General features: G+C 32.8%; 1 protein-coding gene across 11 annotated transcripts in view; it reads right to left on the bottom strand.

Moving 5' to 3' along the window:
• Positions 1 to 8,547: 8,547 nt before the first annotated feature.
• The window catches only part of LOC148627429 (uncharacterized), a 29,442-nt gene continuing 22,075 nt past the window's right edge, over positions 8,548 to 15,914 (bottom strand). For all 11 annotated transcript variants that reach the window (XM_088572895.1, XM_088572969.1, XM_088572977.1 and 8 more), the window contains one exon: positions 8,548 to 15,547. In XM_088572895.1, coding sequence (XP_088429021.1) covers positions 15,533 to 15,547 — 15 coding nt within the window. In that variant the 3' untranslated portion in view covers positions 8,548 to 15,532. The remainder of the gene's footprint in view (positions 15,548 to 15,914) is intronic.

The raw sequence follows: 15,914 nt of genomic DNA, 5'->3' as shown, positions 1-15,914 counted from the left end.
TGGGTTTTCCAGACGAATAAAGAGCCAAGAGACTTGTTATGTAGTTACATAAATCATAATTCAAGGCCAAAATTCATTAATGAGACAAAGGATTCGATGAATTAATACCAGGGAACTGTGAGATCAAGTACCAGTATCGCAGTAACTATGTTCTTCGTTATCCCTGAAAACGATATATTTCATCGATATCTGCTATAAAATCATCAAAGGCAGCTCCGGTGGATAAATTAAATGGCTATGCAGACTTTTTACTATTTTGTTTAAATTCTGTATTGTTTAAAAAGTGCATGTTTCCTCTGGGAAACTCATATATCAAAGATGTATCGACTTGTGAAAGACTTTGTATCGCAAGCAAACAATGAATATTACGTGTTTTCTATCTTTTGAATCAACTAACAAATAACGTCCACTTTTCCATAATTGGTAAAATCTCAAATCAAAATTTATATTGAACAGCCGAAAACCAAGGCATAGAAATCATTGTATAAGTTATTTCCATTGATAGACACAGTTTTCAAAGGAAGATGCTGAACGATCAAATACCAATTGATTTAATTTTCTTTACTATCATTCAAAACTTTATTTTTTTGCGTAAAAGACTAATATTTATTAAATAATATGCTGAAGTGTATTAAGTAGAAAGTTGATATCCCATAATGAAATGATATTTGCAACTGCAATTGACGCACTTCTTATTGATGGTTTAAACCTTGCTTTTTAAGTCCATAATTGGTTTTTGATTGGGTTTAATTAGTAGGAAGGACAAAAATGCTGAAATTTAATACAAATATTATACCAAAGTAGACCAGACTCTAAAGATAAACATTACATAATGCATTCTGTATTTATTCTGTCTTTATAAATAGTGCATCCTAACCAAATTAAGTCTCTCTTTTCCTGTCTATCAAATCTTGTAAAATGGTTTGATAGATCGAGTAAAAGAAAGTCGGATTTCTTTTAACTTGATTTAAATCATCTATGGGAATATGCCCACCGAGATAAATTTTGAAAACGTTAATTAAAAATTCAGCAAAGTTTGATCTATCAAAGATAAAAACCGAAAAAACATTTCATGGCATCGTGGTAGCCTAGCTAACAATCACATTTTCTTCTGTGTAAAAGCGGTAAAAAAACTGCTGCAATGCCTCATATGTGCTGACAATAATAACTACTTGCATTCAAACGTGTGCTTTTCAAAAACTATTTTTTGTGATTTAATGATTCTTACACCAGAAAAAAAAAACTCTTAAGATAATAAGCTATAGGAGCGGATTGTGCAAATTTCTTTCTTTTATTTGTCATTTTGTTCTCTCAAACAATACACGAAATTAAACCAAAGAGTACAGAAGGATCTAGATTGCCAATGATGAATGTACAACCTGTCTAGTCAGACACGTTCATATCGCAGAACCTTTTGTAAACGGGCATTGCTCGCCGATACGTTCATTATCGTATCCGTAATTATCTATGATCCCTTTAGAACAACCACTTGATTTTTTAGGAAGGCTAGGATCAAATTTTGTGCCCTGGACTCTTAGTATAATTTCTAATCTGACTTTGTTTTTACTCTAGTCTGTCCTGGATTTTACCCTGCTATTTTATTTTACCTTGTTGTTCATACTGGATTTTTAACTATACCCTACCGCCTTACACTTTTATTTCAAGTTGATCTTAGCCCACCCCCTCCCCCTCCCCCCATAAAAATCAAATAGTTGCTTCCTTACGCGCTTCGTAAGATAGACATGTTCCGCCGTACTTTGAATTTTAGAATTGCCCATTTTTTTAATTGCATGAGTGTATCAAGAACGAACGCCCAAAACATATATAACATTCTGTTCTCTTGTTACTCCGAAGACAGATGTCTAACATGGCTAATGAATAATTATTATAGGTGGCAAAGTCTTCATGAACTCTTCAGAAAATCAACACCTGTTTCGTAAAATAATTAATAAATTTGTCAGAAAAATACCGGCTTTACAACAAATTATACTACCATAAGAACATAAAATGTCATATTTGAAATAATAACCATAATTACCCCTCTAAATTATTCAAATGAACAAGATCTCACGAATTTACAACAAACTTGTGTTTATTTCCTTTTTATTGCCAGAGTTGTTTTGCGGATATTGTTGTTATAAAAATATTAATACAAATTAATTGTAGGTACTCTTCCTGTGAAGAATAGGCCTGCAGCAGTGCTAAGCTTGTCGAAAAAGGCGACTAAATAGTGCTCAGAACCCTAGCCGGGGGCTAAGGTGATCTGCCCACAGAACAATTGGGTTGTGTGCCCCAGGTGGTGGAATGGGGTACCCCTTGCGTGTTACATGCTGGGGTTGTCAGGTTATAATACAGAAAACCTGACCGCAAACCATAGTGGTGCACCGTGTTGGGAAAGATGCCACGTTCCTCGCACGTTAAAAACCCTACTGTGGTATTCTCCCGGAGTAAGAACCATAGGGCTACGCCAGAGGAGGCTAAATTGCCCGACCCTACCCACCTCTCCCTATTTCCAATGGCAATAAAAATTTCTCGCCCCAATTATCCTTGTGTCCCATCCATCTTTCATTTCATCATCATTTTATGTTCATTTTATCATCCACTTCATGTTCATCGCCTGAATATAGCTGAAATATTGCTGCTCGGGAGTTAACCCCAACAAACAAACAATCTTCCCGTGAAACGGATTTATATGTTACAGTTCTGATAATAGGTGTCACAGCATTCGTGAAAAATGTCCCATGCATTGGGTCCCCTAGAGTACTGATTAGTACATGACAGTATATACTGAGACGAAAACATCTAAAACTGCATAAACTATAAAGTGCCGCTATATGCATAGGCCGAGATAAACCGAAATTCAGCTATCCATAAAAAATTCCATGCAATCATTTAATGCATTCTAAGAATTTACAAAGCCACCAAAAATCATTTAATATCTTAATTATAATTCAATCTCTTCCCTTAAGTTACATCTGTCGTGACCGCAGACTGCTTATAAATAACACTGGTCTGTCACAAGTAACCATGACTAATCTGCGTCTACAAGTATATTATTTTTTCGTTCTATCCAGAGCGATTAATGGAAACAATAAATACCACACATATGAAATATTCCGGGTAAACAGTCGTAGTATTGTCCTTAACTGATTACATTTTCGAAATTATTATGAAATTTCAAAAGCCGATAAACTTTCAATGTAAGCAAACACCGAGAATGTAAGGTGATGAAGCAAAATAATGGACATCGATATTAACTAGAGGTTGCGTATCCACAATAGAAACAATACCTCCATTATTGGGGAAATCCAATTGTTCCCTTATAGCTAGTACTAATGATTTTAACATGTGTATAAGTGACAAGTTATGGTCACTGACACATACTTACTCAATTACAGGAACATAAAACTGTCAAGTTAGTATAAATAAATGTAGAAAATGATGAAAAAGTTATCAACAGATTTTGACAAAAAGGTGTTCGTCATATACCCTTCGGTGTTTGTCCAGCGAATATATTTTACTTAATTATCGTAATAACGTCTATGAAACTTTTACCTGTTTCCCCAGGTCTTCAATATTCAATATAAAACACATCTGTTTTGTTAATTTTCTAAGCGACAGCTTTTGGTCATAAATTTCATTTTCCTGGGAAATTCCGTTTCATGACTAAACACCATTTTAGGTTTTGGTATATTGATTTCCAATAGATAATGTGTCATTAAGTGACCTTCCGGAAAATATTATATGAGACCAGGCTGCTTCAAGTGTTTGATTTTCGATCGGGAAAATTGTAAAATTATATGCTTATTGCACATCTGTATAGATGCAGTCAATGGATTTTTGGGAAAGGTTCGAATAAAATGTACGTATGCTTGAATTTTATAAACTGATTGTTTAAAATCAGGCTCCCCCAGTAAAATCATCTTCAATAAAAATGAATGGTTTCCAAACGAAATGTTTCGCCGTCTTTCCTACACATCTGTAACCCAAGTCGACATTCAAGTCTCATAGCACGAAATAATATATTGTTGTCGGTATATGACTGACTTCGGACCAAATGTAATACACAAAATACACATGTGATTACTACTGAACGTTTTGCATTGTTCCGGTCTTCTCAATGAGCTTAATGATAACCAGAAGATCCTTATAAATAATAAATACGTAATCGGGTATGTCCAAGTAACGTATAGTCAATCTGGACCATTCAGGTACGTCCAAGTAACATATAGTCAATCTGGACCATTCGGGTAAGTCCAAGTAACATATAGTCAATCTGGACCATAAAAATCAACAGGTTGAATTGAACAGTCAATTAACATAAACTATTTAATACTTTCTCTTAGCAGCCACTAAATGTTCTTTTTACTGGGCTTGAGGTCATCGCGTATTAAATGGTACTTATGTCTTTGTCATCTACGGGTAAATATGCCAGAAAGGAATGTCACTGTACATATGGGATGCTCTTGATATTACATTACTTACTGCTACCATGTAATTTTGATTTTAGTCCAATAAATAACAATACCAAAGACCCCCTTACAAGTGTGTATTACCGAAGGTTCTGGGAATATTGTCACGAACAAAAACGTATCATTTATCACAATATTTACGCAGATCGAGTGAAATAATTTACGAGCTACCTTCATAAAGTGGCGAATTACAAATAGAAATTTGATGTAACCCAATACATATAAGATCGTTTGTAAAAGACAACATCACGCGAGATAGGTGATAGTAGCTACCTTAGATAAGATCTCGGTTTACAGGTGTCTGACCGCAGCTCATTTAATGCCTACCAAATCAGATGATCAATGTCAATCGAAAACCTTCTAATTAAGGCGAATTTATAATAGAGAAAGGACATAATTATACAGGGAACTGCAATATGTAGCTTTCTCTTGTTGTTTGATGCAAGCTCCCGCACATAGATCAATTGTTCTAATATTAAATTGGTATTTTAATCACAATAAAATGTACAAGTTGAAATGACATCAAACATACGACAGTCATATTAGGGGTCTTGTATGAACATGAAAACATACATGTTATTTTTAGCACACTTCAATATAACAGTATTGATGGTGCATTTGTGAAGATTTCTTTATGAACAATATTATGGTTAAATTCTAGTTACTCTACACGATATACACGTAGCACGCATATACTTAGTAACTCCTTGAGTGACCAATTCAAACCCAAGTTTACGACACCAAGCTTTCAAGATGAGCACATATTGAACGGAGAATATACAGTACAACGCATCCTGAATGAAAGAGAACATAGATTACGACACATTTTGAGCGAACGAGCACACATTGAAAGAAAGAGAACATACAGTACCACGCATCTTGAACGAAAGACAACATACAGTACCACACATCTTGAACGAAAGACAACACAGTGCCACGCATCTTGAACGAAAGGCAACATACAGTACCACACATCTTGAGAGAAAGACAACATACAGTACCACACATCTTGAACGAAAGACAACATACAGTACCACACATCTTGAGAGAAAGACAACATACAGTACCACACATCTTGAACGAAAGACAACATACAGTACCACACATCTTGAACGAAAGACAACATACAGTACGACATACCATGAATACAAGAGAACATACAGTGCGGCACCATGGACGAAGATTATGAATAAACAGACATATGTCTTCTTAATACACCGAGAATTGATTTAATCACGTTAATTCTCAAACTTGGATTGTTCGTCTGCAAGACCATTAAAGGTCCCCTACGAAGTAAGTCTTTTGTATTTTCTGTTTACCCTCCTTGTTAAAACATCATCCCCCGTGAACAAATATTTTGTGTCAATATAGCTTTCCAGCAAAGTAAATTTATGTTAGATGTACCTAATTAACCCTTGTGGAACGTTTATCTACCAGAAAACTTCACCTGAGAGGCTTGAGTGATACTTATCGATCTCAAAGCGATTTAAATTTTTTACACGAGATCATTTTCATTCAAATATTCTCACTTTTGAAGTTTAATAACGATTGTCAAGATTGATATGGAACTTGGCATATATAAACACCCTATCACTAATATCAAATATAGCAAATCTAAATACGCTATTATTTATTACTGCCCACTTGTCACAATTTTGATAATAAATTGATATGGAATGACTAGTGTATTGGATACTTCAAAATTTATGAGATACACATTCCAGTGGTTTGTCAAGACACACGAAAGTCCGTGGCAAAACTAAGGTTACCGATGTATTTTAAATGAAATCAGAAAGGTAAAACCACTACATCTATCATAATGAAGAAATCAACTCCTAATCATGACATAATCCCAGTAACTTTCCCATACATTTCTTCTTGTGTAAGAAGCTGACCTTCAATGTATACAGGACACTGCCGTATTTGAGTCGAAGTGGAGCATAATAGCAAACACATAATCCCAGAAAAAAACAGCTTAGAAAAAAAATCATCTGCCAGTATCTTTTCTTTTATATTGACAGCAGTAAAAATGACAAAAAAATTGAACTGAATTATGATACAGAAAAAAAATGTAAAAAAAAAATACATTGAATATGGTGCTGATTCCTTGCCCAAGTTGTCGGTCTTCACTCAGCATAAGATATCTATATTGTTAGTTTATCATATCTTAAATTCGTACAGTATTATCTTGTTACGGCTATGCTTCGGTAAAAATGACTATGCACTGAATGAAAACTACGTGTACATGTATGTCGCATTGAAAATCTAGAAAGATGCTTTGACAACTCTTGTTGCAAAAAGCTCCAAGCTTATAAACTGTCATAATGAATCATGATTTTTTGTCACAGACTAGTCTCGTCTTTTTGTTGACATTATTTTCTATATCCTTAGTATTTGCTCAGTGTTTTGTACTAAGATGATATAAACCTAACATTGTTAATTTCGTAGCAATACACATCACGCGATCGTACTGTTTTCAAAAACGCTTAATAATGGCCAAATATCTAACGCTTAATCAACAAATTGGAGATATAAAGGAAAAGGTAAATGACAAAGAAGCATTAAATTATCAAAATAACTAATCGTATTATGCTCGATATTTCACAATTAAGATTTCTGGATGGATGGTCGACTGTAAATATAAAACAAAATCTTATTAGAATGTTTCCGCAGTAAAGCAGACCGTGGTTGCAGTGTATCTCCAGTTGCACTGTGGATCAGAGCCCGGGAAATGCCGAGATTTTCCAGCAAGTGAACTCGGGAGTTTTACGTTAAGTAGACATTAGAGCACATGTTGTAACTTACCATTTCGCATTTCAGCTTTAGGATAAGTCCATCCATGTCTAGTCAATGAAAGCACTTATATTAATAAAAAAAAAACTTTACAACAACAGTTGGGATGGAGAGACTGTACCACATGGGTACATACTACAACTATTGTAAATAATGAAGATATCTGTGGCGAGTGCATGCTTTAGAAAACGACCCAACCATAGTTTGTTGTAAGAACCCTAAAGATTATGCAATGTCACATTATGATTTACATATCTAAAACTTGTCACCTTTGTTGACATAATTAATTCTTAACTAGCTATTAACAATCATAAATTATAATCTGAGAAACCTGCAGCAGTAGATAAACATGTACATGTATTTGGCAAGTCTGACACGACTATAATAGGAAAATTAACATTGTTATCTGCCTTGTATCTATTTGTACCATTGTTGCTATAGCTTGTCAAATTATTCACATATTAATGTAAATCTACTATAATATATCAATATATAAAGATGAGAGGTCTAAGAGAAGTCTGTGATTCACATCAGTCTCTGAACAGCTTACCATTTTTAAAAGTATCCAACTTGAATAGTTTTTCCTGCAACATACATCTCTCCTAAATGAAACTGGGTGAACAATTCTTGTTTTACACCAAGAAGGAATATAACCTATTTACATTAATATATGTGCCTGCGAACAAGGACATTTTCAAAAGATTGATAATGGTTGAGAACAATAACCAAAATCAAAGGGAACTGCCTAAATGAATGTATTGATAGAGAAAAGTATAATTATATTTCATTTAACTTTATTTACTTCATTTTTTATATATCCACCAAAATATCGGTACACCCACCTTAAGGACAAAAGGGTTTGAGTCTGTTTATCATTTGTTTTGTTTGTTTTTTGTTTTGTTTTGTTTTGTTTTGTTTTATTGCTGTTATAATATTTTAATAATATTTAAGAGCCATAGACCTGGACATATAATTTGAACTACTGAGAAGCATTTACAAATGGATCAAACAACTAGGTGAAGTACTCGAAAAGGAAATTATTTCATGTCATTCCTGCCAAATCCCTTTGAGATCTGCCAAGTATTATGAGCACACAGAATGGACATCAACTGATAATTATTCAGAAGCAAAAGGCTAACTGCTGAACTGACACAAGGATCACTTCATATTTGCATATTTAGTAGGGAAGGGAAAGATTCAATATAAACCTAAACTTGGTACATGGCAAATATCTTTTTTTTTCAAACACTAATTGAAACCTGGCTAAGAAAAATTTGACAACTTTTAAGTTCATTCAACTTAATTTATGACAGCAACACAACAATTAATGAAGTACAAGTGATTTCTTCTAATCTATGGTCAAATGCTAAAATAAACATGGAAATATTAACTGATAGAATTATGGCATTAATGTTACAAGCATGATCATAAACACACACATCATTGTAATATATAGGGTATACAAACCACACAGTAGGAGACTCTCTCAAGACAAGTGCATTCCTGGTTTAGTAAGACAAGGACAAAGAACAAGAGAAAGACAAATTAAAAAAATAAAAAAATATATCCGCACAGTTGTTTTCAGAAAAACACATACCGTGAAAGCACTATTGTTCATTGGGTACCAATTTTCGTGGTTTTTGTGGGTGAGCCAGCACACGAAATCTGATTCCCAACCAAAAGGAGACTCCCAATGATGTGTATACTGAAGACCTGAAAACCGTGAATTTAAGAATCCATCAACTTGTGTTTCTTTGCTAATCCACAAAAAATGGTATCCACGAATTAAAGTACTTTCACAGTAATTAGAAGTCCCTCATCTGAATTAGGACAATGGCAATAGGAAAAAAAAATCTTTAAAAAATGATATCTAAAATATTTGACAAACAAAATATTTATAGTTATTTTTAAAGACTAAAAACCAACACAAGGGAAATAACCTGTAAATTATAAGATGACTCAGTCTTGGTAGTATGAAATTGATGTTTGGTCCAATTCTAAAACTGAGAGAAAAACTGAAGAATTAAATTATAGGAGCCTCAATTGTCAAAAAGTTTGTTTTAAAATTGCTCAAAATACAGTGATACAATTGGAACTTTGAACTAAAAAATTAATTGTAGGTTAATGATATAAATCTAAAAAATATATTTACAAGTTTATTGATCCCTAACAAATGAAATCATATACAGATAGAATATAATAACTTTTTAAATCTGACCCAAAACACTTTCTGCTTCTTATCAACAAAAAAAAATTAAGCTGTGATTAGCTCTTGAAAATTCATTGAAATTTGTTGGCTTGTTGTTTGTTATACTGAGTCTATTTGAATTGGGGTGGAGCAAGAGCCGATATGACACAGAGCAATTTTAAATATTTCTAAAATACAAGATGCTTCGTATTGCTCACTGGCTTTAAATCTGATAATGTGATTAATATAGTGAAGCTTATTTATACCAAACACTTCTGGACCGAGGGACATGTTAGGTTAATGCAGGTTTTTGGTTTATGCATTTTCAAAACCTATTTAAACTGAACTGGACTTCAAAAGATGCCTGGTTTATCCAGAGTTTCAGTTAGTTTCTGGTGAAGGAATAACCAATTACAAAAGACGGATGACATCAGATACCAAACATATGCTACCATTTGTCCAAATAGATCAAAAAAGATAAGAGTGCCATTTAAAATAATTCTGATTATTATTTTTAAAAAAAAATCAGCAATACACTCTTTGACAATCTAAAGAAGACTGCACCGATATTAAGACACAATTTTTACTCTTTCCGTATAACAATAAATATTTTGTGTCAGAAAAATAATATCACCTAAACACTAAGATATAGATCAACAAATGAGTAAGACAAATCCACATAAAACTGTCATGAAGTTGTCAACACACACTTAACTACTAGTAGCATAAAATAGAAGCTTGATGATCTGAAAAGCACCTAACATAATAAATGCAAGTATATATTATTAATCAAAGATTATATAAATTTTCATATTGCACAATACCATAGGAAGCTAACAAAAAATGAATCTTCCATTCGGAACTAGAGTAATTATAATGCTTATTAAAAACCTCAAAAGCTGTTAGCTACAGCTATTAAAGTAAAAAACAAACACTGTACATCATTATAACTAGTGTAAAAAAATTGAGGCTTTATAGACCCTGTAAAACTCACTAGACAAAAATATTAAAATCCTGTGGAAACGTAATTTTATTATTTGAATTTCAATTAACAGAGGCCCCACCATCCTCTCAAGTCAGGGTTTTGAGTCCACCCTCGCTCCCTCAAACCCCTGACATCACTCAATTCATATTTAGAGGGTACTGTCCAGCCAATTCCGATTGGTTGCTTCTCTGGGTGAGAAGCACCAATGAAAATCGATTTAACATAAAATGTCTGTGGAAAGGTAAACAATAATACCAGGTAATGGACGATGCGATATAGTAACTGAAAGTTGTATGATGTCACAATTGATGCAATATGAGCAAAAATGATAACTGTAGATTCTGTTTAGTCTTTACTGAAAAAAAAAAATTGACGTTATGTATAGCTACTTTGTAAGTTATATCGAAGAGTTTCTATTACGAGTGATTTGATTGGATTTTGGATCTGGGTTAAATTTAAGTAACTCACTAGATGGTGCTGGACGATACCCGCAAAATATGAATGAGTGATGTCAGGGGTTTGAGGGAGCGAGGGTGGACTCAAAACCCTGATGAAGATGAGGCCCCATCTAACATCATCAGACTTTCCAGGCCTTTTCAAAAGGATCATTTCATCAATTGAAATTCTTTTTTTATCTATCATGGTTTTCAAGGTAGGCATGATTTACATAAATTTGAAAGCAAACGCATAAAAAATAATGTTCGGAAAATTTAAAATTAAATCTACTTAGTGGTTTCAAGAGGAGATTTTTTAAAAGTTTACAACAATAGATGCCAAGTGATGACAATAGCTCTTTTGGACCATTGGTCCAGTTGAGCTTACATGAAGGGAAATCTTGAAGTGCAGAACCCAAATATCCAGTAGCAATGATATGTACCAGCTAAGGAAATATTGACAACAGATTTATACTAAACTGAAGGAGACAGACAGGTAAACTTGTTACCCTGGAGCAGGGGGCAAGCATAAGACTTGAAATGCTGTATCTTGGATAAAATATTCATTTACAAGCTTGCAAGTGTAATCATATGTAATATTATGCAATAAACAATACTAGTTATCGCAGCTTGTCACAATTCAACCTTTCCATCGCTAAGCAATATATTGAACACAACCAAAATTACTGTGCTTAACATGATAATAAACATGCCATTTCATGTACATGTATTATACAACAACACAATATATATGTAAATAACAGTATCTCTGCCCCATATGAAGTAAGTAACTTTTCCTACATTAATTCTAAAAAAAAATTATCAAAATATATTGCACCTTTACCACAGAAAAAAGTATTACTTCAAGTATAGTTTGTGTTACAATATAATGGCTAAAAAATAATGATTCTTTTTATAATTTATTTACATTCATATTTCAGATTTATTTTTATATTGTTTCTTTTTTTTGTATTTTTCAATAAAAAAGTTTGTTTTTAACTACTAACGATTCGATTGAAAATATCTTGTACAATTTCATCATTGAAGTAAATAAAAATGAACACATTGGAAAAATTACAAAAAACACATGCAGTTTCATGTACATGTATTATAAAACAATACAATGTTCATGTAAAATAAAAAAAATGGTACAAGTAATTGGAAAATAAGTATAAAGAGGCTCCCAGAAGCCTGAATCGCTCACCTGGTTGAATTCTGTCTTTCAAGGGCAATAAATTTAACAAGAAGTTTTCCAACAAGTTTGACTCAAGAAGACTTTGGTAGGACTTATCATAAGGATCATTTCAGCAATTAAAAGTTACTTTCTATCTATAACAATTTTCAAGATATTGGCTGAAAACTGTAAAAAAAGTCATTTTTCCTATTTCAAGGGCATAAAATCTTATGAGTTGTCTGACAACTTTTATGTCTGAAGACTTTGGTAGTCCTAAAAATAAGGATCGTTTCAGACATTGAAAGAATTTTGCTTAACCTAACGGTTTTGGAAATAAATGCAAAAACTACTGCCTGATCCCTATGTTCTATGTTTAGGAACAGCGGCTATGTTTTTCCATGAAGCAAAAATCCCCACATCAGTTCTATGCACGATACCCCTAGGAACATTCATACCACGTTTGATTTAAATTGGTAAAGTAGTGTCAGAGGAGAAGATTTTTGAAAGAAATAACATTAAAAATAGCAAAAAACGTTGAAAAAGGGCAACAATTCCAACATGGCTTAATGGATTAAAATGAAAATTTAACACAGATAGATCTCATCATGCTGGACACTTTCATGCCATGTCAGAATTCAGCTAAACCTAACAATTTTAGAGATATATGCGAAAAACTACTGTCTGAAGCCTACATTCTATTTTTAGTAACGGTGGCTATGTTTTCTAATGGATCAAAAATGTCCACATCAGTTCTATGCAGGATACCCCAAGGAACGTTCATACCAAGTTTGGTTCCAATTGGTCAATTGGTTTCAGAGGAGAAGAGTTTTGAAAAAATGTTAATGACGGACGCCAAGTGATGGCAATAGCTCACATGGCCTTCAGCCAGGTGAGCTAAAAAAAAAAGGTGATTATTGGAAGAATTACTTCAATTACATTTCCTTTTTACACTAAACTTTTAAAGTTAATTGGATTAAAAAGATGGACTGAATATTTTAACAAAGGAAAATAGACTCAGCACAACAATAATAAAACAGTAATTTTGCAGCTGAAATTTTGTTTTCCACAAAATACACAAGTATCACAAGAAAATGATTTTGGATAATGACCAAATGAAGTGTGCATACTTTTATTTCAAATTTTGATGAATTACATTTATTTCAAAATACAATAAAACAGAAGTTCTTAATATGACTCTTATGTATAATTTAAAAACAATCAGTATCTTATCTTCTTATGCGTAAAATATACACTTAGTAGCTCTTTCTTTAACTATGAAAAAAAAAGATATTGGCAACTATCTGTCTATCATAAAGCACACATTATTGATAAAGGTTCGCATTTGTATATTCCTTTTAACAGTAGTTACATTACCTTGTTAAAATTCCAATTCTGACAGATAAAATAACGGATGCATGATTAATAAACTGTCAGATTAATACTGAAAGTTAAATTAATCTCCCCCTCCAATTTCCAAAGTTCAAAGGGGTGTAACTCACAATATTCAATAGATCATTAATTGCCGGTATTATGTACAACTACATATCATGTCCTAATTATCTACAAAGTTTCATAATATTTGGTGCAGTAGTTTCTGAAGAGTAGCATTCATAAAAAAAGTGTGACAAAGAGACATACAGATAAATAGGACAAAAGTATTGTCTCCCCATCAAAGTGAGGGACACAATGAAAGCAATAAAACCTGATAATGTTGCTGTAACTAGTGCATTAAAAACAATCAAGATAAAAAAGAAGTCTGAAATCTTCCAAACCATCAAACAAGTTCATCCTTAAGCTACAGTTAATGCAAAACCATTCACATACATTAATGACTTCCAGTAACAATCACATGGCTATTTACTAGCAGATATCTATGAACATCTGAAACAACCTGAACTATCACTGAGCATAAAATATCCTCTGTACATAACATCATAAATAGATATCTTTCATAGATTATACACAACTAACAGTAACAATGAAAAAAAATAAAGCTTGGTGTACTGGGTCTTCACTGATTAGTAAAAAAAACTTCACATATTTCATAGACAGCTTATGGTATAAATCCCACCTGGGCACCATTAAACTTTAAAATTTACTTCAGTATGAGAATATTCTTTACTGTTTATGAATTCATAAAATTCTCAGACTTTGATTGGAGTTACCATGGAAGTTAATAAATACTCAGACATGAGTATTCTTCAAGTTGTATGGTGCTCTGGCCATTTGTTACTTCATGCAACAGACAAGGTACATATTGATTTATATAGTGACATATGAGACATATAAAACAGTTATATTTCTAAGCAATGACTAAATTTAAGGACATGAGACTTCAAGACTTGCAATAATTGACTAGATGCTGGTCCGATCTAATTTTTGCTTCATTCAACCTGTGAAGTATGTGATTGCATAATTCAGTAAATTGTACCAAACCCAATTAAGTCAAAAAGAACAGTGAACAGAAACAATGGTTGAATTAGAACAGAAATGTAATAAAAAAACATAAACATGACAAAATAAACAGAAATACTTCTTAACATGATCTGATCCACCACATAAACTCTGTAAAAAAATGGATATTCTTCATTTGTGTTAAGATTCTTTTGAATAAATTCCTTTTTTTCTCTGAAAGTATTTTTTTCTTGAAAAAGCTCAATAACTAGTACTGGTAAAACTTTTTAAGGAGTTATAGCCCTTTTATAGCGCTGTCACTCCAGATCTGTTTATTCTACATGATAACAATCTGTTTTTTTCCCCCCACCAAAGTCAACAGAACTGATCTGTAAAATCCTGACCTTAGTGAAATATAAGTATTATGGAGATATTCACAATCTATAGAGCATAATTTGCCGTCAAAGTTCATAGAAAATATGGAGAAACCATACTAGTAAACACCACTGTAGTTTTGCCACAAGCTTTTTTTCTACTTCAACCATAAAATCCTCAAAATATCCTGATGCCAAAGTATCCTGACCCCAAAATATCCTAACACCAAAGTAACCTGATGCCAAAATATCCTGACCCCAAAATATCCTGATGCCAAAATATCCCAATTTACAGTATTTACTGGTCGATACTAAGGAAATAGATCATACTTGGGCACTATAAGGTCTGAATTGCTTTAAGTAGGTTTTAAAATTGACAAATACAATGTTGTAATACACATCATAAGAAATAAAAAACATGACCTCATATACAGGTTTAACAAGTAGAAAAAGTTAAAAAAAAAGAGCAAGAAAAACTATAAACAGACTAAAGAAAAAAAAACTAAACACTTGTATAAATGATCCACAATCTATCACTATGTCAAAAATTAAATTAAATATGGCTACATGTTACTCTACTTTTTATGCTAAGATCATGATAAAGTAAATAAGTTGTAGACACATGTACAACTCAACAAAGAAAGAATAACACCTTTCATCTGTAAAGGAACATCTTCTGTGTTTCAGCTGCCTTGGTGTATACTGCCCAGTTCTACAGCTAAGACATGGGAGCCTGCAATAAATTTATAATATGAGACAGGTAAAATTTGAAACACTCCTGAAAAAAAAATACACTATCATATCCCCAGTTAGTCTCAGAGTACCTTGATCTCACTATTCACACATTCCACTGTAATGTCATAAAATGGCAGAAGTTGGGAGTCAGTTAACAAGCCAAAAACTCATTTTACACCATCTTGCAGAATTGTTTTGGGATCCATAGTTTATCAGATACTCCCTTAGCAGATTTCTCTACTGTTAACTTCCCTTTTCGAGCATTTAAAATATGATTGGCTAGTAACAGGAATTAGTAAGATTTCAAAAAAATTATTTTATGGGGCAAAGCTTGATATGACTACAGTTAAAACACTGAAGCATTT

Source organism: Perna viridis, chromosome 1, assembly GCF_037379345.1.
Source record: "Perna viridis isolate PV_CMFRI_1.1 ecotype Kerala chromosome 1, ASM3737934v1, whole genome shotgun sequence".
Taxonomy (NCBI): Eukaryota; Metazoa; Mollusca; class Bivalvia; order Mytilida; family Mytilidae; genus Perna; species Perna viridis.
This window is presented reverse-complemented; position numbering and strand designations above follow the sequence as displayed.